The sequence below is a fragment of the Eptesicus fuscus genome, chromosome 8 (genome assembly GCF_027574615.1).
Source record: "Eptesicus fuscus isolate TK198812 chromosome 8, DD_ASM_mEF_20220401, whole genome shotgun sequence".
NCBI classification, from domain to species: Eukaryota; Metazoa; Chordata; class Mammalia; order Chiroptera; family Vespertilionidae; genus Eptesicus; species Eptesicus fuscus.
Window position 1 is genome coordinate 95,022,428 of NC_072480.1, and position 26,609 is coordinate 95,049,036.

The 26,609-nt window shown below is 42.0% G+C and overlaps 1 protein-coding gene across 2 annotated transcripts; it reads right to left on the minus strand.

Annotated features, from left to right (window-relative positions):
- LOC103290370 (plasma kallikrein-like) lies at positions 1 to 25,899 on the minus strand. 2 transcript variants are annotated; one of them, XM_054720329.1, is made up of 14 exons: positions 25,842 to 25,899; positions 19,738 to 19,900; positions 17,438 to 17,544; positions 14,231 to 14,390; positions 13,406 to 13,515; positions 10,763 to 10,922; positions 9,518 to 9,627; positions 9,204 to 9,366; positions 8,992 to 9,104; positions 8,659 to 8,827; positions 4,071 to 4,246; positions 3,016 to 3,111; positions 859 to 998; positions 1 to 192 (listed from the first exon to the last, which is right to left on the minus strand). In XM_054720329.1, the coding sequence occupies exons 1-14, from the start codon at positions 25,897 to 25,899 to the stop codon at positions 1 to 3; spliced, it is 1,917 nt and encodes a 638-aa protein (XP_054576304.1). The 2 variants fall into 2 exon arrangements, with proteins under 2 accessions (XP_054576304.1, XP_054576305.1); XM_054720330.1 differs by lacking the exons at positions 859 to 998; positions 25,842 to 25,899 and having other exon boundaries at positions 164 to 192; positions 19,738 to 19,844.
- Positions 25,900 to 26,609: the final 710 nt, after the last annotated feature.

Here is a 26,609-nt window from a genome sequence, read left to right on the forward strand (position 1 = left end):
TCACGCCGGTGACTTCATCAGAGACTGTCCATCACGTTCCTGTGTTTTTTCTAAAATCCAGTCCACGTACTCAGCAACTTTGGTGTAGACACCTGGTTGTTCCCTGCGGCCACAGCCTTCACCCCAACTGGTGATGCCCACCAAATGCCACATTCCGTTGTGTTTACAAACTAAAGGGCCACCTGAATCTCCCTGTGTCACATGGGCAGAAAAAGAAAGTGAGAGAAGGTTATGACAGATGTGCCTTTAACATTCTGTAGTCACACCACACACACCACACACGTCCGATTTCTTATAGATCTTCAGGCATCTCATAGGGCTCATTAGCTGTTGAATGTGGTAAAAGTTATGTAATTCAATAATGTATTGTCCAACGAAGAAGTGTTGACATCTTCATTCCACTGTCAAATAAGCCTAATATTCAGCCAGTCAATGATTGTCTCTCATCATTGATGTTTCTATCCCTCTCTCCCTCTCCCTCCCTCTTTCTGAAAGCAATAAAAACATTTTTAAAAATAAGCTTAATATTCTTACATTTTAGTACAATTATTATATGTACAATTGTCCTCCTTTAAACATAGCTTATCCCTGCACAGATTGTGACATATGTTACATAAATTATATATATTGACTATTGAATATATATATATATATATATATTCAATAGTCAATATATGTATATGTGTGTATATATATATATATATATATATATATATATTCAATTTTAGAGGTTATGTATGAAATTATAAGATCATTTAACTCTGATTTTAAAAAACTATAATGAAATATTCTATTAGAAAATATATTTTGAAATGGATTTGCTCAAGTTTGCATGATTATTATAACTGAAGGTATTACCTTACAAGCATCTTTTCCCCCTTCTTTATAGCCAGCACAGATCATCTGTTCGGTTATTTTGTAATCTCTATATCTTTTCTGGCATTCTTCATTTGGTACCAAAGGAATATTTGCCTTTTGTAGGATATTTTGGATCTCACCTATGAAGTAACCAATATATAACTTCAGAAGGAGGAAATACAATAAATGTGAAAATAAGACTGAAGTCTTAAAGCAAATCAATCAGAATGATGAACTTTGCATTAAGGCCATTCCTTTAGATATACATGCTAAAGGTGAGAAGGGAGAGTTACACACCACACACACACACACACACACACACACACACACACACACACAAACTCACACAGAAAGAGAAGGGGGCCTGTGCCTTTTATTGGCCTCTGATGCTGTGTTACAACAATCCCAGACCCCAGATTGATCAGAGACTTTGCTTCTATATTCTTTGCCATTCTTTCTTCTCAATAGAAGTTTCTCAGAAATTCCCTCCTCTTGCCTATAATTCAAAAGACTGAAGCTCTTACCTTGTAGTTTTTGTTTTATATATTAAAAATGATAATTTTAAAATATATAACTAAAAATATAAACCAAATTTCTGGCAATAGAGGAGCATTTTGCTCTTCAAGTAAAAGCAAGTCAGCATTTTCCATGAAGAACAATTTATTTACAAATAATTTTCACCAGTGTCCAGTTAAAGTTACTTTTAAATCTTCCTATCTGGACTAGTCAAAAATTTGAAAAATTTGAATTAGTTGGATAAAGAACTGAATCAGGAAAGATGGAGAGAGCTTGGTAAGCTATCTCTTTTTGCAAAAAGTGATGTATATATTATTCCTTATTATGTCTATCAGGAACATCATTTTGGAAGGAAAGAATGACTGGTTTCCTGAAATTTTCAAGGGCAATTGAAATGCCCCAGGTATTCATAAGCAGGTGTTCTTAACCTAGGGCCCATACAAAGAATTCACACTGTCCATAAACTTGGATAGAGGAAAAATACATCCTTCTTTTCACCAACCTCCAACTGAAGTCTAACACTCCCTTCAATTATGAGACTAGGCAACAATCTCAGGAGTGTTAGCGGTACCCATGACTTTCCCATAACTCCAAATCGCAAGTATGTTCCTATTGATTTGCACTTGCGAAAGATAACTGAAATGATCATTTGTGTTCATCACAATTTCAAATTGTGGTAGTTATTTGAACAACTTGCTATTTAATCTATATTAATAAAAGGGTAATATGCTAATTAGATTGGAAGTCCCTCTGGACAAAGCCACGGTGGTGGAGCCGAAGGATAGGTGGTTAAGGGCGACCAGGCCAACAGGGGAGAGCAGTTAGGGGCAATCAGGCCAGCAGGGGAGAGCAGTTAGGGGCGACCAGGCAGGCAGGCAGGTGAGGGGTTAGGAGTCAGTGGTCCCGGATTGTGAGAAGGATGTCCTACTGCCAATTTAGGCCCAATCCCACTGGCATCCCCTGAGGGGTCCTGGATTGGAGAGGGTGCAGGCTGGGCTAGGGGACCTCCCCACCTCCCCACCCCCCGTGCACGAATTTGGTGCACCTGACCTCTAGTATATTAATGAAGAAACACATGTATGACTATGTTATATCTTTTAAAAAGTATTTTTGAGAACTGTCTTGCAATTTCATTGGTTGCTTTTGTAATCCTATGTTTTTATTTAAGCATTTAAAAACATTGTTCTGGAAGTGGTCCATAGGCTTTATCAAGATTGCAGGAAAGATGCATAAAAAAAATAGATTAAAAGCCTGCCATTCAGAGAGATGGTGTGCCTGCCTATATTCCTGGTCGTGAATATCAAGGGGAAACAGTGTCATTGGGAGATAGGAACGTCATTAACACTACTAACAGAATGGGCCTCAGTGCGATTGTTAGCCCTTTGGGGGACCAATCCTTGATTTGAAGTCAAATGATCTTCATTATAGAGTAAGGTGCTCAAAAGTTTATCTTATTAATTCTTCTAGGTCCAGGCAAAAATCCATCTTCTCAAGAGCCACTGAACAGATACTTGAGAATCAACAGATTGGAAAGACCATGAGTTTGGATATAATTTTAGAGGCCGATTGAACTGATCCATGCCATGTGCTTTAACATAAGAGACTTGCTTTAGGAACAACATTTAAAATGTCACACTGTACCTCTTTCCTTTGTGTACCCCCATCCCGTTATCCAGCAGTTGGTATAAATTGTATTTCTATCATATTTGGAAGGGAGGCATATTGGCTTTTGGAATTCTGAAAAGTAATTTTTAAATTAGAGTTTAGTTAACATTATAGATACTTTAAAAGTACACTCTTTTCCCCATATTCTCTTACTATGGAGTAGCACTAAGAAGAATAACGCTTTTTCCTCCTGCTCAATTTCTAAGGTCAATGATTCAAGAAAATATCTCACCATCAGAGTCATTTTCACATGGCATTTTCCTTATTAAATTTTCTGTATTAAAATAAGAACCTCAGAACCCAAATTTACAGTCAAAAGTATTTAGAAGTTCTGTCTCTTATTCCATATACGATACTTTTAATGGTAATAGAGTGTCTAACACTGTTTCAGGCACCAAGTTAAATGGCTTAACTTATGAACTAATTATTCTAACAGCACCATGGGGTAATCATCATGCCCATTTTATAAATGAGAAAAACTGAGGTGTTAAGAAGTAAAAGCAACTTGCCCAAGGTCATAGAATTGTTCATGGACACAGTGCACCTTCAGCAACTGGGGGGGAGGGGGCATTGTTTCCACCTGAAAGGCAGCACCCCCCTCCACCGTGCACTGTCTTCCCAGAGCTGCCTCCTCCATCAGTTTCTCCCCTGCTCAAATTACACCTGGAAATTTATTAATTTCCCACTTGCCCCCATAGCCTCAATATGCCTCAGCCCCAGCAATGCTAATTCTTCTCCCCTCGTCAAAGGAAGCCATAGGCAGACACTTCTATGTCTATTACTTCTATAATGTCTGAGCAGTGGTACCCCTACCTGTGGGAACTAATGAACATTTCTTGCTCCTACATAGAGGAGACTTTTATGTCAGGCCACAGGTCTTATCTGCCCTGGCAAGCTTCACCTTTTCCCCAACTCCACCAACCAGAAAATGAAGACAGTCTCCGCAGATTCCTCCCTCTCACTCAAATAGATGTGAAAACGTGAACCAGTGCCATTCAGCTGGGCAACTTCCCCTTGAGTGCGCTACGTACCAGTATAATTCAAAGGAGCCTCGAGCTTTATCAAGGCAATATCATTAGCATTTTCTGAGATGCTATAATTTGGGTGAACAATAATCTCCTTTATCTGTGAGAACGGTGTTTCGTATGTAATCTCTGTCAAATCTAAAATGCCTCCATAAATGCGCCAAATATCCGAAAAAATGAGCCTAGGGGAGAAAAAAATAAAGACCTGTTTGAAACTAGAACGGCTGGTATTGGATACTGGCCTTTTTTCTTTCCCTTTACCCTTTAACAAAACAAAACAGAACAAAAAACTCAGAAGAGAATGCTATGTGTGATGTGTTTTACTTACCCAATCTCTCCTCCTGGCGATTTATCATCGCCCACGCAGCAGTCCTGGATCTCTGAAGATTTAGTTAATAACACTGAAAACACACATTTATGTAACGATTTCATGTTGGCGTAAGTGCAAGTACATCAGTGTTGCCGTCCCATTCTGGGAGACGCTGGTCGGGAGATACGCCTGGAGTTTATCATGGAAAGTCCTGCTCAGCTCACGGCCCTGAAAGCAACTGCTCGGCAACACTCAGAGCTGCGGGGAGTCAGGCTGAGTTTCACCAGCCCCTCTGAGAGGGCAAGTGAGGCGGGACTTCAGTGCCACTCAAAATCTACCTCTTTTATTTTGGGAAGTATGGCCATTTAAATCAACTCTTTAAATCTGAACATAGACAAAGTAAACCTAAAATTATTATTTAAAGCAGTCTTATTTTGTGTAAAGATATGGAAAATTTTTATTACAGTTTTGAGACATGCACAAAACTCTAGCTGTTATAAACAGACACAATACTGAGCCTTCAAGAATGAAAATTCTTAACGTAAACTGGTGCAGCCACTAGGAAAAACACTCTGAGGTTCCACTAGAAAATAAAAATGGGACCGTATGATCCAGCAATCCCTCTTCTGGGTATATGTCAGAAGGAAACAAAATCACCATCTCTCAGAGACATCTGCACCTGTGTTCACGGCAGCATTATTTTCAATAGCCAAGACATGGCAACAACCTAAGAGTCCATCCACAGGTGAGTGGATAAAGGACATGTGGTGTATACAAGGAATTATTCAGCCTGAAAAAGGGCATCCTGCCATTTGCAACAACATGGATGAAACTTGAGGGCATCACTCTAAGTGAAATAAATCATACAGAGAAAGACAAATACGGTGTGATCTCACTTATATGTGGAATCTAAATATCCTTTACTCAGAGAGACAGAGAGCAGATTGGGGTTGCCTGAGGGTTGAAGGGGGGGTAGGTCAAAGGGTACAAACTTTCAGGTATAGGACGAATAAAGTCTGGGAATGTAATGTACAGCATGGTGACTATACTGTATTGGTTAACAGCAGTGTATTATATACTTGAAAGTTGCTAAGAGTAAATCTTAAAAGGTCTCATCACTCACAAAAAATTATAACTATGTGAGGTGATAATGTGTTAGTTATAGATATAAATCATGCTATTGTACACCTTAAATTTACACAGTGTTACTTGTCAATTATATCTCAATAAAAGTGGGGGGAAAAAGGATGAAAATTCTTGGTCCCAAATTGGGTTTATTTAGTAAAAAGGGGAACAACTACTTCCCTGTACAGGGTCTTTGCATCCAGACCAGCAGCCTTCCCCTAGCAATGCCCTGGGACCAGACCCCTACCTGAGATTCATGCTGCTGTGGAGACTGGAGGAACCTGGCTCTGTTCAACATTGCCTCTGCCTGTTATATTTCAGCAGCAGTATCCTGAACCCTGGTTCACAGAAACTTTTATTTATTTTTTATTTTTAAAATATGTTTTTATTGATTTTAGAGAGAGAGAGTAAGAGGGAAAGAGATAGAAACTTCCATAAGAAACATCAATCGGCCCTAGCTGGTTTTGCTCAGTGTATAGAGCGTTCGCCTGTGGACCAAAGGGTCCCAGGTTCAATTCCAGTCAAGGGCACATGCCCAGGGCTGTGGGTTTGACCCCCAGTAGGGGGCGTGCAGGAGGTAGCTGATCAATGATTCTGTCTCATCATTGATATTTCTGTCTCTTGACCTCTCCCTTCCTCTCTGAAATCAATAAAAATATATGAAAGAAAGGAAGAAAGAAAGAAAGAAAGAAAGAAAGAAAGAAAGAAAGAAAGAAAGAAAAGAAAAAAGAAAAGAAAAGAAAAGTAAAGAAAAGAAAAGAAAAGAAAAGAAAAGAAAAAAAAAAGAAAAGAAAAGAAAAGAAAAGATTGGCTACCTCTGGCATGCCCCCTATTGCGGGTCGAACCCACATGAGCCCTGACCAGGAATCATTTGGTGACAGATTGGGTACATGGGACAATGCTCAACCAACTGAGCACCAGCGGGGCTCACAGTAATTTTTAGATGGGGAAGGGAGGTGGGGTGCGGAATTCTATGGAAACAATAACACTTTTTGAAAGATATCAAGAGCCTTTTATTTTAGGGTTATTAGTATCTCTTTTATTAATTTCTTTATTGATTAATGTATTACATATGTGTCCTTATCTCCCCATTACCCCCCCCCCCCGCCTACTCATGCCCTCACCCCCCTGGTGTCTGTGTCCATTGGTTAGGCTTATATTCATGCATACAAGTCCTTTGGTTGATCTCTCCCCCTTACCCCATCCCTCCCCTACCTTCCCTCTGAGGTTTGACATTCTGATCAGTGCTTCTCTGTCTCTGGATCTGTTTTTGTTCATCAGTTTATGTTGTTTATTATATTCCTCAAATGAGTGAGATTATGTGATATTTATCTTTCTCTGACTGGCTTAGTTCGCTTAGCATAATGATCTCCAGTTCCATCCATGCTGTTGCAAATGGTAAGAATTCCTTCTTTTTTACTGCAGTGTAATATTCCATTGTGTAGATGTACCACCGTTTTTTAATTCACTCATCTGCTGATGGGCCCTTATCTCTTTTGCTCATTCACATGCTTTGTCCATTTGTACACTTATTTAATCAGAGCTTATATTTGTTTTGAGTAACTTTACGTTCTACGTATAGTACTAAGCATTTCAAGTGTGTCACTTAACCCTTCCAGTAACCTTATGAATTAGATACTATTGTCATTCATATTTTATAGGTAGAAAATAAAAGGTAAGAATTACAAATCCCCAAGGTCAGTCAGACTTCTTCCAAGTGGCAGAGCTGAGAGTCAAGCCTTGTTCTAATGACAAAGTCTAAGTGTTTTAAAACTTTAAAATCCTGTCAAGTCTACTATTTGCCTGGTAACATAGAAATATTATATCAGACTAGAGGCCCGGTACACAAAATTTGTGCACAGAGGGGGGTTCCCTCAGCCCAGCCTGCACCCTCTCTAATTGGGGACCCCTTGAGGGATTTCTGACTGCCAGTTTTTGGGATCGGACCTAAACTAGCAGTTGGTCATCCCTCTCGCAATCTGGGACGGCTGGCTCCTAATGCTCACCTGCCTGCCTGATCACTCCTAACTGCCTCTACCTGCCTGCCTGATTGCCCCTAAATGCCCTCCCCTGCTGGCCTGGTTGCCCCCAACTGCCCTCCTCTGCTGGCCTGATCTCGTCCCCAACTGCCCTACTCTGCTGGCCAATTTGGTTCTGATTGGTCAGTTTCTATGCTAGTCAGCATCAAAAGCTTCACCTCCTAGGCAGCCACTGGCTCCCCAAAGCACCCACATTTGGTTCTGATTGGTCAGTTTCTATGCCAGTCAGCATCAAAAGCTCTTCCTGCTTGGCAGCCATTGGCTCCCCACAGCACCCTGATTTGGTTCTTATTGGTCGGTTTCTGTGCCAGTCAGCATCAGAAGCTCTGCCTCCTAGGCAGCCATTGGCTTCCCAAAGCACCCACATTTGGTTCTGATTGGTCGGTGTCTATGACAGTAAGTGTCAGAAGCTCCACCTCCTAGGCAGCCATTGGTTCTTCACAGCACCCACATTTGGTTCTGATTGTCAGTGTCTATGCCCATCAGCATCTCTGGGCCTATCAATGGGGCCTGATCAGAAAGGCGGGGTTGATCAGCAGCCCTGGTGGAGGCCTGGAGAGAAATGGAGGCATGGCTGCTGACCAAACTGGGAGAGAACGAGAGAGGCAAGTGCTGATCAAAAGCTGCAACAGATCATTCCATGCTTCTCTCTTAAGGGCCTCTATCTGGCCCTGGTTTGCAGCCCCCTTAGCAGTCAGTGCTGGGGCACCATGCCTGCAGCACAGCACCATGCCTGCAGGACTGACTTCCAGTTGGTCATTAGGACACAGGGTTTTTATATATTAGGATTATATTTCTTAAAACAGGGTAACAAACTATTGCATTTTTATTTTTCTACTTACTGTTAATATTATTTATTATATCTGTGAATCCATAGGCCTGAAAAAACCGTCTTTGAATAAGACTGCAAACACCTCAGTTTGGTCTCATGGTTCAGACTGGTCAGTGCTCAGATCCTACTAGCTGTTCAACATTTCTAATATCTTCTCTGCTTTAAAATATTTTTATTAAATAATAATCTTCCATTCTGAAACTGACATGATGATTGAGAAAGCAATTATAGACTGTTCAAAACAAAAAAGCAAGATAAGACCCTGGATAATAAGAAGCCAAAACTTACCCATCAAAGCAATGGGCAGCAGTGAGGACCCATCGGTCTCCAATGATGGACCCTCCACACACATGGCTCTGGGCTGGCAACTTCACGTGAAGGCTGACCTGCCAGGGCCACTCTCCCCAAGAGGAATTGGTTCCTCCCATGATGCGTACATTGGATTTTGTCGTGCAAACTGGAAAGAGAGTGTTGAAGTTAATGACTGGAATCAGAGGTGAGTGGGAGTCCTCCTCAGTCAAGAAAGAAAGATACAGAATTCCATCCCACTAAGACTCCTCAAGCTATGAAGACAATGCAGACGGCCCTTCACAGCTCTATGGAAAAATGGGGTGCACTCACCGGAGCTGTCCCCACTTCGACACAACCTCAAAGAATAGCCAGAGCTTGCTTGCATCCCATATGTGATTCTAGTCGGAGAACCATCCAAAGATAATCGCAAGGAACACTTACACCTACATGACATGGTCAGAACAAAGGGTAAACCCTCACAGGCGGGGACATTTCATGGAATTGTCTTGCCGACTATCATTGAAAAATGAATTCTCACTAACTTGTCTCCTCGACAGTCTTCTGGGAGGAAAGAGTATGTGAAAAATTGACAGCGCACCATCTTCGTACAGGTCTCCTGGCAACCACTCGCTCCTTTAACGAGGGACACGCTCAGTTCTTCCCCTCCAAAATCAACTCCTGCATAAACTTTTGAATGGCAGGGCTCTGTGGTGATTAGAAACATAAGAATATATAAAATGCAAAAAGCAATAAGCCACATTTATACAAATTTCTGGTACACTGAGGATTGTTTCATCACTGTTACTTGAAGATAATAAAATCAGTCACATTATATGTAAGATGATTGAAACATTACCAGGCAAAGTTCGTTTGCAGGTTAGAAGGCTATATCCAGACACGGTGTTTTCCTGAGGAGTGGGGGAACTTGGTGTCCCACTTTTGGAAGTCTTAAGTAAACACACATTTCTATGTAAAAAAAAAAAAAAAAAAGCAAGAGAAAGAAAGAAACAGCAGTAAAGGCAAATAAATCAGACCCAATTAAAAAAACAGCGCCCTGCCAATTTTATTCTTCTGAGAGATTCTCTTCAAACTAATTCAGACTGCAGGACTGGTTGAAAAAAAGAGAGAACAAAGAACACATTCTGGGGATTTATACTGCTGACACTATTATAAAACTAGATACTTTTTCATTTTTTAAAAAAGAGAAACATCGATGTGAGAGCAGAACATCGATTAGCTGCCTCCTGCATGCCCCCAACTGGGGATTGAGCCCACAATTCGGCATGTGCCCTCACTGGGAATTGAATCCACAATCATTCAGTGCCCTGGACAATGCGCAACCAAGTGAGCCACACTGGCCAGGCCTAGATATTCTTCTCTTAGCTGCCTATCTCTCTATATATAAAAGTCTAAGTGACCATCGCAACCAAACGGACGACCAAATAGGCTGCGTGGGGCGACTAGGCCAGCAGGGGGGGCAGTTAGGGGCGATCAGGCAGGCAGGAGAGCAGTTAGGAGCCAGTGGTCCTGGATTGTGAGAGGGATGTCCAACTGCCGGTTTAGGATCAGGCCTAAACCAGCAGTTGGACATCCCCTGAGGGGTCCCAGATTGGAGAGGGTGCAGGCTTGGCTGAGGGGACCACCCTCCCCCCCATGCACGAATTTCATGCACTGGGCCTCTAGTTGTATATAAAGAAAAGGGTGGGTTGTCTGAGGGTAAACAGGTCAAACCAGAACCTTGGCCAGGATAAGCAGGGCTCTGGTTTCTGAAACAGAGGAGTTAGAATGAGGTGCTTGAAGAATATGCTTCTGGTGAGTGATACAAAACATTAAGCTGATACAAAACATTAAGATCAGTAAGAAAGAGATCGGATCCTTCCTTTTCCCAGGCTGGTCCCTGGACTCCATGGTATGAAGAGTAAGAGAAGGAGGGTACAGAAGTCTGCTAATCTCCTAACTAATTTGCACCTGGCAGAAAAGTACCTACTTCAGTGGTGGGTGTACAGCATGCTGAGAGAAATGAACCAAACGTTTAGAAAACTCAAAGTATAAAATAAAAGCGATGACAAGACAGCAGCAAACAATACACATTCCAACTCACCTTTGCGATTCTATATTCCAGGCATTGGTATAGAAAGTAAAGAAGAGGCAGTTGGGGTGATAGGTGCAAATGGTTCGACAGACAAAAGCATCTGGAGTGATGACTCTGGCAACGTCCACATCCGAAAATGCTGTATGTTGGAACATGTTCATGTGGCAGCCTGTGAACTCACAGAGGGAAGGTGCTACTCAGGAAGTGATGGAACACTAAATGTACATGTACTTGGTCATCACAACTAAGGAAATTATGACTATTCACAGCACTAAACATCTTAAGTAAAAAAATGTCAACCTATCCCCAACCTTGTTTGCCATTTGGAAGACGGGAAAATTGGTCTAACTCTCATACAAGACAGATTCCTATGTCAGAGAAATAAAATAGCTCAACCTATGCTCCTGGCTCTATTCTAACCAATGCAAAATATATAGGTTACTCAGCATTGGTTCATACTTTCTTTATATTACCTTGACTCTGAATTCCAGGCCTTAGGAACATGAGGTTTTGTGTTATATTTTCTTGAGTATTGTGCAAAAGATTTTAATAAAAACAGATTAATAAAAGTATAAGCCCCAGCCAGTGTGGCCTAGTGATTGAGTGTCAACTCATGAAACGGGAGGTCAAGGTTCAATTCTCAATGAGGGCACATGCCCAGGTTGTGGGTTCAATCCCCAGTAGGCGGCATGCAGGAGGCAGCCAATCAACGATTGTCTCTCATCATTAATGTTTCTGTCTCTCTCTCAGTCTTCTTTCTTCCCCGAAATCAATAAAAACACATTTAAAAAAAGAAAGAAAAATATCAGTTAGCTAACAAAAATGCCATGTTCCCAATGAAATTAGAACAGAAGAAAATCCACTTTCATTATTCTTATTTAATCTTATTCTGAATTACATTTTGTGTTTATATTACTGTACTCAGTTTGATAGCACATAAATTCTATTAAAATTATAGAATTTAAATAACAATGATAGCAATTATGGAGAGACAAAAAAATTAATTTAAATGCACTAAGTTAGATGAGGAGAGAGCACCCTCCATAACATAATTATCTTCAAAGGGGCAGGCTGGGAAATTAGACCTCAACTATTGAAATCTTTAATAGACTCTTGAAGCTGGGAGTGAACTTATGGGTCATCCATGCCAACCTATAACTACATCCTTTCAAAGATATCCCCAGCAAGTTGTCCAAGTTTTACTTAGACATTTACATTGATAAGGAGCTCACTACCTAATGACAAAGGCCCATTTCTTTCTGAACCACTCTTAGTATTAGAAACTTTTCTTATTTTCTTCATGATAATATTTACCTAGATTGCTCTTAGGAAACCACACAAATTAAACTAATCCCTTTCCCAATGGCAGATCTTCAAAACACACAAAAAATTAAGACAGTCATCCTGGCTCTTTTTCAGGTGAAATATCTTTAGCTTACTCCTTTAACCATTTTTTAAATTTCCCATTGCTTCTATATATCTTATCCTCCTGGTTATCCTCTTTAGAAGTGGGAATACAATTTTCCAGTCACACCCTGAATGGAGAATGACTGCTATTGGATTCAGTGTTTCTTTGAGAATGATGAAAATGTTCTGGGACTGCATAGTGGTCACTGTTGAACAATTTTGTGAATACAGTGAAAATCACTGAATCGTAGATCTTAACAGGGTTAAATTTATATTATGTAAATTATATAACAAATTCTAAAAACTATGAAAAATATATACTATATTAAAATATCACACTTGAAGAAACAGAAAAGATTTGCCTATTAAAAATTAAAAATCAGTACCATTTGAACCAATAAATCTGGTACACATAGGGGGATGGGGGGAAAGGTGGTTCAGGAGAAGAGAAGGAACAAATAAGAAAAGAGATGCATTGTTGCTGACTTCCCAATCTCCCATGGAAGGGTCCTAGCCCAGCACCCATTACAGGGCTTAGCACAGAGTTGTCACTTGATACTTTGTAGAATTGGTTATCTGTGATTTGATTTCAATAACAACTTATCTTTCCAGCCCTGATCGGCTAAATAAGGTAAAATGTCATGGCAATTTTTTGGATAATTCAAACTGAAATCACTTGTAGGTCTGAAACGACAGGGTTTCATGAATTCCTTATGCCAGAGTCACTTGACTAGACAATGGACACCACCAAGAAATGACCCTCTAGCTTTTTTTGCCGTATCACTGCACTAGCCTCCCATTGCTGCTGTAACAGATGACCATCAGCTTAGTGGTTTAGAACAACACATCTATTTCCTCACAGTTCTGGGGAGGAGAAGTCTGAAATGGGTCTTACTGAGCTACAATCAGGATGTTGTCAGGGCTTCCCTAGCCTTTTCCTACTAGGGGCCACCTGCATTCCTTGGCTCATGGACCCTTTCTCCATCTTCAAATCTCTCTCTCTCTCTCTCTCTCTCTCTCTCTCACTGATCATTCTGCCTCCCTCTTTTATAAGGGACCTTGTCACTTCATTGGGCCCATCCACATAATCCAGAATCATCACCACTGTCAAAGTCCTGAATTTAGTCACATCTACAAAGCCCCTTTTTCCCTATCAGGTCACATAATCATAGGTTGTGAACTCACTTGGAGAGCTCTTATTCTGCCTACTACAATTACGTAGTGAAAGAATAGCCATGGGATTACCTATTTCTGAGAGTGCACAGGACTTCAGGGAGAATCCAGATGCCACGTTTTCCAGCACCTTTATACTGGTCGGCGTTCCAGTTGGACTGTGCTTTAATAGGCAGTTGTTCCTGAAGGTGAAGAAAGGAGGTTACTTTGTCTCATACACTGCAAGGTCCACACAGCCATCCATTTCATGTGGAAATGATCCATGGTCCATGAAAAATAAATAAAACAATCTAAACAATGACTGATAATGAAATAGACATCTTCCTCCTCTGCAGAGGAAAGGTTAAGGAGAGAATGGTGAGGGAGACCTTATTCTATAAGACATTTTTCTACTGAACCTTCATTCAACAAGCACAGCTATCTGTACCAAATGAAAATTACTCTCTTCAGGGAAAATGACACCAAAGTAAGTATATAAGGAGAGTGCTTAGGTCTAAAAGCCCTGTTTAGTTTTCAGTTGGAAAATAAAAAAGATTAAGAAGAATGCAATCCTACATAACAAAAGGCTAATGTACAAATCGACTGAACGGTGGAATGACTAGTCACTATGACATGCACTGACCAGGAGGGGCAGACGCTTAATGCAGGAGCTGCCCCCTGCTGGTCAGTATGCTCCCACAGGGGCAGCACCGCTCAGCTAGAAGCTGGGCTCACGGCTGGCGAGAAGCAGGCCTAAGCCGTCAGCTGGACATCCCCCAAGGGCTCCTGGACTACAACAGGGCACAGGCTGGGCTGAGGACCCTCCCCCCCCCCCCGGGTGCATGAATTGCATGCACCGGGCCTCTAGTTCAATCATAAAATCACTCTGGTAAAGAACAAACATTGAATTTTGCTCACCGGTACTCCGCATTGTGAAATTTTTGACTGGCATAGGTGAAAAATTTGCAGTGAATGTTATTGGTGCACCTTTTTTGGCATTCTTCAACACTTTCAACCTTAGATATATTAAAGTTGACTCCTCTCATATCAATTCCTTCATAAATGTCTCTGTGGCAAGCTGTACACATAAGATGCAGAGAGCAAATTCAGTTTCCCTTCTAGAAGCCGATCATCAATTTGGGCGGTGTAGTTTTGAAGGGTGATATTCTGGTTTTGGCAACTGCCTAAATCATTAGGGGATTTAGAATTTTTATTACATCATTAAGTGATCAAACTGCTTGAAATAAACACATTCCAATATGTGTTAGAGTACTGGCATGGAAAGGGGTTACGTTGCTTCTAAATCTGCAAGGTGTGTGCAGCAATACAGGTAACACTTTGCTGAAATGGTCAATGAAAGTGGGAGACGAGGCAGTAGCAGTGAGGCCCTGCTACTGTGTGCCAGGCGGTTGCCTCAGTAACGCCTTGACCTCTTGCATTGAGTGAAGGAGCTTCTTATCTCTTTGCCTATCCCTTGGTTTTCAACTACTCCTGTCTGGTTGCAAATTGCACCTGTAAGCCCTGTGATTGACATCTATGTGTCACATCATTATCGTACAACGTGGAGAGTTCTTTATAAGCATGGTGAAACCATTCCCCTTCTTCCTTTTAAGTTTTCTTAAATTCCACTTACGCATCCTTCCAGTTAAAATGTATCTTATATTTAAAAAAAGGTAGATAATTCTTTTCACAGATAGAGAACCAAATTTATGAGTTAGGTTCTCTTTTTCCTTAAAGAAAAATAATATACTGTATACATTGTTCCACTCCTAAGAGGTAAGGTTGAAAAAGTCCTGAAACTACACTTAATGGTGGGAACGACAGAAAACACACAAAGGATTAGAACAACAACGCATTGAGGTGGGCAGGACCGTGGACTAGTCACGGTGCTTCACGCACACAGGCGTTTGCAGATTGTAGAAATGGAAGATCTTCCCAGTTCTGCTGCTTATGAGGAAAGAAACAGGCTAAGAGTTGGGATGGGATACTTACAGACCAAAACTTTTCTTTACGGTTAGTTTAAAGCTATAAACCTGCTTCTAAATGTTTGAAACTAAAATTGGTCCTGAGTTTAGAAACTTTATTTGCCTGGAAATTTTTCACTTTAATTTTTTAAAGTTATTTGGGGAGAGGTTAAAGGGAACATTAAATCAAGCTCTGCGAGTAGACTAATGGGGAGGGGGCAATAAAGAGAACTGAAAAGGCACAATATTATTTTTCTTTAAATTTCACTATGATACCATAATTAAAAATAATGCTTACTTGGATAATTTACACTAAATTATGTTAAGATGTAAATGTGATCTTATAAAGTAGAAAATGGACTCCTCCTATCGGCTGAGGCAGGCCGCCATGTTTATAACTAAGGGCTGCTTACTTGACAAACTGCAGGCACACAATGTTGTGTGCTGAGGGAGTGGTGTTAAAGGGGGAGGAAAGAAAAGAAAGTTTGTAAACATCTGAAATTTTGAACTATGAGGTTCACTGTAGATAGGAAACATAGAATAGCAAAGGTGAAGAGTCACAACATGATTATTTTTAGTTTCTGGGAACCTATCAGTTAAGAGAATCTTTTCAGTACTTTTTTGTTTTCTGATCAGTCATGTGAGAGTTATAGGTCATTTGCCTTAAATTTATGAGGATAAGGTTGGGAATTGTTTCCCAACACATTAATAGCAATAAACATCAAAATTTAAGTTCCCTGGCCTCCTAGTCCTCACATTTATTTTAAGCAGTGTTATTTTTAGCGAGAATTACAGAACCCAGCCCTTCAGGGTGGGGGGTTAGCAGGGTTTCTTAACCTCAGCACTGTGGATGTTTGGGGTAGAGTATCTTTGCTGGAGATCTTCCTTGTGCCCTGTGGAATGTTTAGCAGTATCTCTGATATCTACTCACTGGATGCTAATAGCATCATCTCCAAGTTGTAACAACTGAAAACAGTCTCCAAACATTGTCAAATGCCCCTGGACAAATGACAAAATCGCCCTGGGTGAGAATCAGGAAGAACCACTGGGATGACCCCCTCTGTGTTCCCTTTAAGATTCTTCTCTGGAATCAAGGGAAGACCACTGTCTGGATGTGCATTTCCTTTCTGCAACTCTTACCCTGTAGTGCTAAGGTCATCCTAATATATAAAAATGCTGGGTCGTAATAACCAGTAACGACCGGAGGCTGACCAGCCAGAAGTCAGTGCTGGTCCCGCCCCCATGCAAGCAGTTAGGGGCAATCAGGCAGGCAGGCAGAGTGGTTAGGGGTGATCAGGTAGGCCAGCAAGTGATTAGGGGAGATCAGGTAGGCAGACAGCCCCTCGCTGGGCTGATCCCACCCCCAAGCAAGCAGTTAGGGGCAATCAGGCAAGCAGACAGGCAGGCAGAGTGGTTAGGGGTGATCAGGTAGGCAGACCAGCGGTTAGGGATGATCAGGTAGGCAGGCAAGTGGTTAGGGGAGATCAGGTAGGCAGACAGCCCCTCACCTGGCTGGCCCTACCCCCAAGCAAGTGGTTAGGGGCAATCAGGCAGGAAGGCAGAGTGGTTAGGGGTGATCAGGTAGGCATACCAGTGGTTAGGGGTGATCAGATAGGCAGACCAGCGGTTAGGGGTGATCATGTAGGCAGACGGCCCCTTGCAGGGCTGGATCCGGCCCCCAGCAAAGAAAGAGGGAGGCCCAGACCAGTGAAGCCATTGCACCCCAGCCTGTCACCTGCAGAGGGAGGCCACCAGTGGCAGAGGAGGGGGGCGCAGCACTACACAGATGGCAAGCAGTGGCAGCAGTGGGGGTCAGGCCAGCTTCCTGAAGCCCAGGCAAGGAAAGCTCCAATAGGCCCTGATCTCAGGCCAGGCCTATGGACCCTACCCGAGGGGTCCTGGATTGTGAGAGGGTGTAGGCGGGGCTGAAGGATCTCCCCGAGTGCATGAATTTTCATGGACTAGGCCTCTAGTAAATAATAGAGGCTCACTAAGCATGTGTGGACTAAAGACAAGAAGATACATCCAGAGCACTACCCCGCTCTGTCATCTTTCTCAGCGCTCCCTTCCAAATATCTGCGGGAATATGGTCTTGGAGCAGAAGCTATTCTTAGGGAGACTCATTATTCATTCAAATTGAGCTGAGAAATCCACACCTTACCACTTATTCGATGACCACATTGCTTTAAGGAATGTCCAGAAATTGCACTTGTCCGTGGCACTCTTGGCAGAGCTCCTGTAACACTGTCTTTCAAGAAGCAACCAAACCTGTTTTTAAAAGCAGCGTCACTTAGGAAGTAGAGGAATAAATACACATTGAGGAAATGTCTAGCATTTTTGTACACTAATAAATAGAGCCAGCAATAGGAAAAACAGGGCAGCTTCCCGACACTTGCTGGAAAGAACATTCTTAGAGGCAACACAATAATATTTAATAGTATTTGTAATACCTAACTTCAGCCTTGTTTTCCTTTACATTCACATTTTAAGTAAAGAAAGTCAATCATATTAAAGAGTTAATGACATTTCCTGAGGTCTTAAACTTTTGGGGAATTATGATCCTATCTGGTGATTATCCTACCTAATAATAGACAGATATGCAAATTGACCATACCTTCGCTATGCCCACGATTGGCCAGGAGGCGCGGGGGGCGGGACTTGGGGTGGCCGGGGTGGCTGATTGGGCCGGCGGGACGCTGAGCTCGCGTCGCCAGCGGTGGCTCGAGCTCAGCGTCTGCACCATGGCTGTGCTATGGCACAGAAGGGGCCTCTGGGGCAGCGAGCTCACGTCCCACCGGGGACCACCAAAAGTGGGGGAGCTGGGTGCCTGTCTGCTCAGGCACCAGGTCTTTCAGAAGCCTCCGCCGCGCTGGAGGCTTCGGAAAGGCCTGGTGCACCAGCGGACAGGCACCCAGCTCCCCCGTGATTGAAAGCGAAAGCATGTAGGGGACCCTACACGTGCATGATTCAATCATGCACTGGGCCTCTAGTTTTTATATATGCTTTCATTTACTTGAGAAATTATTTTCGCCTCACCTGTGTGGCTCAGGAGGTCACAGTTGGATTTCAGGTCAGGACACATAACCCAGTTACAGGCTTGATCCCCAGTAGGGGGCATGCAGGAGGCAGCTGATCAATGATTCTCATCATTAATGTTTCTATCCCTCTCTCCCTCTCCCTTGCTCTCTCTGAAATCAATTAAACAAAAAAGAAATTATAGCCCTAGCTAATTTGGCTCAGTGGATAGAGTGTCGGCCTGTGGATCAAAGGGTCCTGGGTTTGATTCCAGTGAAGGGCATATACCTTGGTTGCAGGCCCGGGCCCTGGTCGGGCATGTACAGGAGGCAACCAATTGATGTGTTTCTCTCACATCGATGTTTCTCTCTGTCTTTCTCTATCTCTTCCAGTCTCTCTAAAAAAATCAAAGGAAAAATATCCTTGTGTGAGAATTAACAACAACAACAAAAAGAAATTATGTCAGTCATGAGAGTTGAATCTACATATGGTGTTTATCTTGCTTATTAGCTCCTTCTAGTCTACACCTGATGAAAGACTTTTTTTCATCTTTAATGTCAATCTTAATGGTAATTTCATTATTCAGAAGTATTCTACAACCTAGCTCAACTTTTTATTTCAAAAGTTATAGCCTCTCACATTCAATCTGGGTTTTCTGTACAAGTTTAACATGTAGAATCAAAGTATGATTGTCTAATTCCTATATTTTATAATTCAAATAGAGTGAAGATTAAAAAAGAATTATAAATGTGGAAATGGGAATGATGAAGAAACATTCATTCTGGACATTGATCAAAATTAAAGAAAAGTGCAATGAAACTATGGCTATATTTAGGCAACTTAATGACCTAATAACATTTTTAATTACCAACTATTTTTTTAGTGCTCTTAGTTTTCCAAATTACCAGTTAAAAATATATATTCACCCCCCATATGTACCCTAGATGACCCAACTATCCTACTGTAAGCACCATTCAGACCTGGCCCCTCCCAAGGTCACAAGTTCTAGATCTTATTCAATTATAGTCTCACCAAAATGCTTGCTTTCCATTCTATTTTCTTAGGACTGTGATATCGATAGTTGTGACCATGAGTCCTTGTGCTGGTGAAATATACACCTGTTATTAAATCCTTTCTTGAAACAATCACTTCACCCTGCGATTCATAAGCATTTTCCTTGTAAACCTTTGATAGAAAATGACTAACTTCTACTACTGTAAGTGAATGCAGCACTTGTTTAAAATGCAGATTTCCAGGCCAAAGCACCTTTGGTTCAGTAGGTCTGGGCATCAGCCTAAGAAATTACTTATGGAAGATCCACTCTAGGTGATTCCTTGAACCCCATTTGAGAAGCATACCCCTGTGAGATGCTGCACCACTTTGCACACACCTGCTTCCATTTTGAAAAATGACTGGCTTCCCCAATCAGGAAACATCATTTTTTACCTTTTGTCAGTGCCGTTAGGTAAGCTTGCGGGGAGAAAGCTGAATAGCAGACACCTGGGGTGAAAGGTGCACATCACCTGGCAGTGATGGGCGCTCGGGGTGTACATGGCGGTCACATCCCCGCCTCTGAAGAAGACATTCGTATATAGTTGAGTTAGGCATCCTGTGATATTATCATTGAAAAAACACACGTTAATTTGGAAGAAATGCAAATAATGCTTTTAATAGAAATGTATCTGTGTTCTGATCCTTCTTAATTCCTCGATGAACAAGGTATGATGCAAAGGCATTTAATGGGTACTTCTATATGAAAAAGCACTGGGGTGGATTTTTGTTAAATCTAATAATAATTTGCACATAGATTATTGCCAAGAAAACTCAATCCTAGCTTGGCCTCTCCCTGTTGCCTGATATGCTATGAAAATATCATGTCTTAAAAATAATGATGTATGGTCTCTTTTCAAAACACTTTCTTAACAAACATCCCCCTAGATTCTCACAATAGTTCTGTAAGGGAAGCTAGAGACAGGCTTGCTCAGTTGCATCTGACTTTTTCTTTTTTTTAAGAAAGCAGTTAAGGAGGAACCAAGATGGCGGCATAAGGTAAACACCTAACTGTTGCCTACCACAACAATTTTGAAACTACAACTGGAAAACAGAGTGCACACCATCCAGAACCACCGGAAAGCTGGCAGAGTGGAAAACCTACAACTAGAGAAAAACAGAGAGGGGGACGCTGAGCCTCAGGAGCCATGGAGGTGCGGAGATCCGTGAGCGCGGAAAGGGCGGGCGGCTGAATACGCGGCAGGCTTGCTCACAGTGTGGAGTGGGAGGGCAGCAGACGCGTGGCTCTCATTTGGGAGAAAAACAAAACCTCCCGACTGCACTGAAATCCAGCTGCAGTCAGGGAGAAACTGGTCTGTTTGGCAGTGGGCGAGGCTCGAGAGCTGCCTTTTCTCAGAGGCCCGCAGCCATTGTTTCGGGCACGGAGAAATCGGCCCTCTTAGGGTGGCGTGGATGGAAACCAAAGCTTATCTGCGCCACCCTGACACTCTGCCCCATCCAAGCTGAGCACAGCCCTCCCAGTGGCTGGATTTCTCCTTCGAGAGAAAAACAAAACTTCTGGTCTGCACTGAAATCCAGGCCCAGTTGGGGAGAAACTGGTCTGTTTGGCTGCGGGTGAGGCTCGAGAGCTGCCTTCTCTCAGAGGTGCGCAGCCATTGTTTAGGGCACGGAGAAACTGGCCCTCTTAGGGTGGCACGGACGGGAAACCAAAGTTTGTCTGCGCCATTCTGAGACTCCGCCCCATCCAAGCTGAGCACAGAAGCTCTCCCAGTGGAGACATTTCTGATCCTCACAGCCAACTGGCTTGGAGATCAACTCCCCACAGTGATACCAACAACAAGCACGGCTTAACTACAATAAGACTGCACACACAGCCCACAAAGGGGTGCAACAAGAGGATCTACCACAGAGAACTGGGGAGGCTGAGCTACTGGGCTCTGCTAGGACACCTAACACACAAAGCAACTCCATCAACTCAGGGAAGCATCTAAAATGTGGAGACAAAGAGGCAGGCCACAATTGAAAGAAATGGAGGAAACCAAAAGACTGGACATAGAGTTCAAAACCACGGTTATAAGGTTTTTCAAGAATTTCCTAGAAAAGGCCAATAAATTAAACGAGAACCTCGAGGATATAAAAAGGGATCAACTAGAAATTAAGCAGACACTGACTGAAATAAAAAAATATTATACAGAGAGCTAAAAGCAGACTAGAGGATCACAAGAAACAAGTCAAAGATTTGGAATACCAAGAAGCAAAAATCACTCCTCTGGAAAAGCAAAAAGCAAAAAGAATCCAAAAAGTTGTTGTAAGAAGCCTCTGGGACAACTTCAAGAGTACCAACATCAGAATTATGGGGGTGCCAGAAGAAGAGAGAGAGCAAGTACTGAAAACCTATTTGAAGAAATAATGATAGAAAACTTCCCCCACCTGGTGAAAGAAATAGACTTACAAGTCCAGGAAGCACACAGAACCCCAAACAAAAGGAACCCAAAGAGGACCACACCAATACACATCATAATTAAAATTCCAAGAGCAAAAGACAAAGAGAGAGTATTAAAAGCAGCAAGAGAAAAACAGTTAGTTACCTACAAGGGAGCACCCATACGATTGTCAGCTGATTTCTCAACAGAAACCATGCAGGCCAGATGGAAATGGCAAGAAATATTCAAAGTGATGAATAGCAAGAATCTACAACCAAGAGTACTCTACCCAGCCAAGCTGACATTCAGAATTGAAGGTCAGATAAAGAGCTTCACAGATAAGAAAAAGCTAAAGGAGTTCCTCACCGCCGAACCAGAATTATATGAAATGCTGAAAGGTATTCTTTAAGAAGAGGAAGAAGAAGAAAAAGATAAAAATTATGAACAACTAATACGTAACTATCAACAAATGAATCTAAAAACTAAGGGAATAAAAAATCTGATGAACAGTATTAACTGGTGAATATAATAGAATCAGGGGCATAAAAAGGGAGTGGACTGACAATTCTCGGGGGAAAGGGGAGTGGGGGGTGAGGGAAAAGATTGAACAAAAAGTGTACACTATGGAGGAGGATAGCGGGGGGGAGGGAGGTTAAGGGCAGAGGATGGGGTAGGAACCTGGTGGAGGGGAACTATGGAGGGAAAAAAGAGGAACAATTGTAATAATCTGAACAATAAAGATTTATTAATTAAAAAAAAAACTTAATTAAAAAAAAAAAAAAGAAAGAAAGAAAGCAGTTAAGTAACTGGGTTCCAGGGCAGTACCGAGTTATCCATGATCCACAGGGCCAATGTGTGTCCCGGGACATAAACCCGGCCCTTCCAACTTCCCATCTTGTTCCCTTTTATTGTCCAACATTAAATGTTCTTCCTCGTCTCAGTTTAATCAAGCAAATTATCTGCTATTGGGCATTTATTACTTTAGGAATGAGTGCAAGGCAGTGTTGGCTCAGTTGCTACAAGCTCTGTTTTTAGATAATTTAAGCAAATGCCTGTATATGCCAAGCTGAAAATATATTGGAGGTATTTGCTGTTTGGAATTGTTCCTAGTTCTAAAGAACCCTGCATCCCACATATTGTTATTGTTATCTTTATTCTTATATTCTTGGGTTTACCTTGAAAGACCCACTTCAAAGTCTGCTTAATAAGCTTTTCCAACTCCAGTAGTGCATTCCCTCTGGCTGGTCAACTGTCCCTTAACCACAGGATATTCCCTTAACAACCTTGTCCATGGCTCAGGGCAGCAGTCACGCTTCAATGTTCATCATGTCTATTTTTGTATTGTCTTTCAGCTTAGACACATGTATTGCATTAACACTCAGGCTTAAATTTCCTCTGCACTGTCCAACCCCTCTGAGGATTCTAGCCCTGGGCTCTATTCTGACAACCCAACCTAACAAAATTGCTTCTCTCCCTCTCAGAGGTGTGGCTAAGATGACTTGCCTTTGGGTAAGGTTTATATTTAGGAAGAGCAGAGATCTCTTTAGGTGGGAGCTTCTGGGAATACAAGTGCCAAGAATACAGGAGTGGCCTGCTTCTTAGGTGACTGGTGTTTTTGGCTGATTCATAATTACTAAGCTGCCACCTTCCCCTTCTCAATGCTCAGAAAGTGTGTAAACAATGAGTGGTGTTAGCCTGAGAGCCCCCATTCTGAACCTGAGCCTTTGTCAACTGCCAGGTGACTCGGCCCAGGGTAAGGCAGCTAGCAATACCCTAACTTTGAAGAGAACCAGAAAGAAAGTGCTATTGAGTGTTCTTGTCTATCCTCATAAGCTGGTGATGATGATGATGATGATGATGATGACAACTTGATGAGAGGCTTTCTGTATTGTACGTTAGAGTGTCTGTAAAACAATGTGACACAAGTTATCTCATAACATAAAGTTATGTTACATCACACTAGGCTCTGTACTGTAGACTTTGGGCTACTTGGTTTTGTTTTTTAAAAAATTTACATAATCAATAAGTAGATTACAAAATCAAAACACTCTGATTTTTAAAAATTGGGTGAAGGATATGAAAAGATAATTTTCAAAAGTACAACAAGCGACTGATTAAGTATATGAAAAATTGTTAAAAATCATAACTACATGCAAGTTAAACCAACTAGATGCCATTTTACTCACCAGAGTAGCAAACATTTTAAGTTACCTAAGTTCCCTGTGCTGAGGTACTGACTTTAGTTGCAAATGATAAAAAAGCAAACAAACAAAAAGCCTAGTTCAAAGTTCAAAGTGACCGAGTCCAAATGAAATGTACCGGCTCAGACCCCAGAGTCCACGGTGAATCTGGACTCAGGCAGACCTCGGCATAGGGCTCAGTTGACCCTATTATAACACCATTTGTCTGCAGACCATTACTCTGTTTTGGTGTCGCCTTTGCTCCACGTAATGGCAAGACCGTGTCAGAGCCCAGGCCTCTGTGTGCTCCCATAGCTCAAGTCCAGTTTGAAGGGGGAAAAAAAATCAGTATTCTCTCTAGAAGTGCAAACAATAGTGTTGTTGCCAGGCGGTGGCTCTGAGCAGGTCACCTAGGCAGCAGGCTGTGTGCACCTACTGGGTCAGGCCTGCCTGGGTCACAGCCACCAGCGCATGGGCTCAAACTGGGAGGCAGCGGTTTCCCAGAGATGAGTTAGGCCACTGCTCCAGAGAGGGGAAGAGGTGCCGGCACAGGAACAGCTGAGGAATATCCGAGTCAGCCTAAGTGGGGAAATGATCCCTCCCATGGGCGGGGGAGAAAGTCAGTGTAGGAGGAGCCTTTCTGGAAGTCAGTGTCACAATGTAGAGCATGAAACCTTCCAAATCCCCACACCTTTCTACCTGGTATTTTATTCCTAACAGGTTATTCTACTGAAATAATTGAATATGTGTGCAGAAATCTGCATACAAAAATAACATGAATAGGGGGAATACTAAGCTTCAAATAGTATGACATACAAATTCACATGAGAAGATAGCTATAAATAGGAAATGTGAGTAACAAAAATATCTATATTAATAACATCTGTGTTAAATGTGTAAGTAGACACACGTAGAAAAATAAATGAAAGATTAAACAAAAGACCTTTAAAAGTAGCCATTTCTGAATGATGAGATTATAGGCAATATGTAGTTTCTCCTTTTCTGTTTACTTGCACCTCTAATTTTCCCAGCATGAATATGTATAATTTTTTTCCAAAAAGAGAAAATGGTGGTGGCCATGGTCCTGGGCATCTCTGGCTTCTAATCCTCAGTGGATTTGTACGTGGTGATGATTATGGCTCAGAAGAACAATGTAGAGTGAGGGGACAGATGGAGGGGAGTTGTGGTTTAGAAAATATAGGCTTCTTCCTGAAGAAATTATTTCTCTTTAGAAATGCAACCTTCACCCAAGAGGCGTTTACCTTAGCCATAGCCATACATCTGAGAAATCAGTAAGCAGCACTGGGGTGCCTCATCCTAAGTCAACATAGACTCCAAATCCACCCCTAAGGGCGGCACAGACAAAACACCGCTCTACCAGGATTCATGGGAAACAGAATCTTCCTGATTCCCTGAAAATATCATGGAATGGAGAGAGAGAGAAATAAGGTCAAAACCACTGGTTTGTTGAAACTAGAGCTATTCAAATGGATGGCTTACTGAATTGAATTTAAACCAGGAACTTTCAATTTTGAAATGGTTCGCAGGTTGCCTAAAGTAATCAAAGTGTGTACTGTGTACCTGTTAGGATACTCAGATTTGAGGAAGGTACTTTAAAATGCCTGGCACTCCTGAATATTCAGACAGAGTTGATTTTACTAATGTTGATAGACGGCTGATTGTTTTAGAGCTGCTTTTCAGGGAGTCCTTTCCAAAAGAAGATTCTGCCAGCACATACCCAGAGGCACTCTCAATCCTGGGCTCCTCGCCCTGAGGTGCCTGGGAAATACTGAGCATTAAAAGGACTTGTCCTGACTTATTAGGCCTGGCTCCTTCCCGAAAGCTCTATGTTCAGTAGCTTTTTCCAGTGGTGCCTGGTCCTTCCTAACTTCCCTCCCATACCCTTATCTGGACGTCTTGTAGGTAATCCACTCACCACAGGAGACTGTAGCAAACAAGCAAATGAAATAAGCTGCTTGGCTGAAGGGAACCATCCTAAAAGAGAAAGCGACACATCTGTGACTCTGCTGGGTGAGGTCTAGTTAACATGAGCCTGAATCTAAGGTGAAGGACAGTTTCTTTTCAACGTGTGGACGGTGAATGGAAGCACACAATTACCATATAGATAACACGGGTTTTCTACACATTCTGTGCCCTGGGACTGGACACAAGATGCAAATTGAGATATCCAGAGGAATAATCGTGTTCACTGCTCATTGGTCACCTGTGCTGTTCATAATTATGGAAAGGGAATTGGTAGAAGGGAACTAAACAGTTGTGAATCCTCTTGAGTTGAGCACAAAGAAAATTATTGTAAATAACGGCAATAATATCGTTCCAGATTCCCCAAGGAAAGCTCTCAAAATATTCAAGCACATTTATTAATTTTTAAATCAGTCAATGTTCTTTTGAGTTTAAAATAGCTAACACTTAAATATTTCCACATATGAGAACACCAGTTTCTCCAACACTTTCTAAATAGGCAGGCAATTAAAACAAACTAGTGGCTTCCTCATAACATAAAAACAAGACTTAATTTTTTTTAAACCCTGCTTTATTTGGAAGCAATGGGAATAATAGAAATTCTCTACCTGAAGGCACAGCTGCTTCCGAGCTTCTGGGCTGAGGGTCTCCCGCCTGTGACAAAGGTCCACCGGTCTGCAGCCTCCCTGCTGGGCTCTGCAGGCTGTGTTCGCTTGCCTTT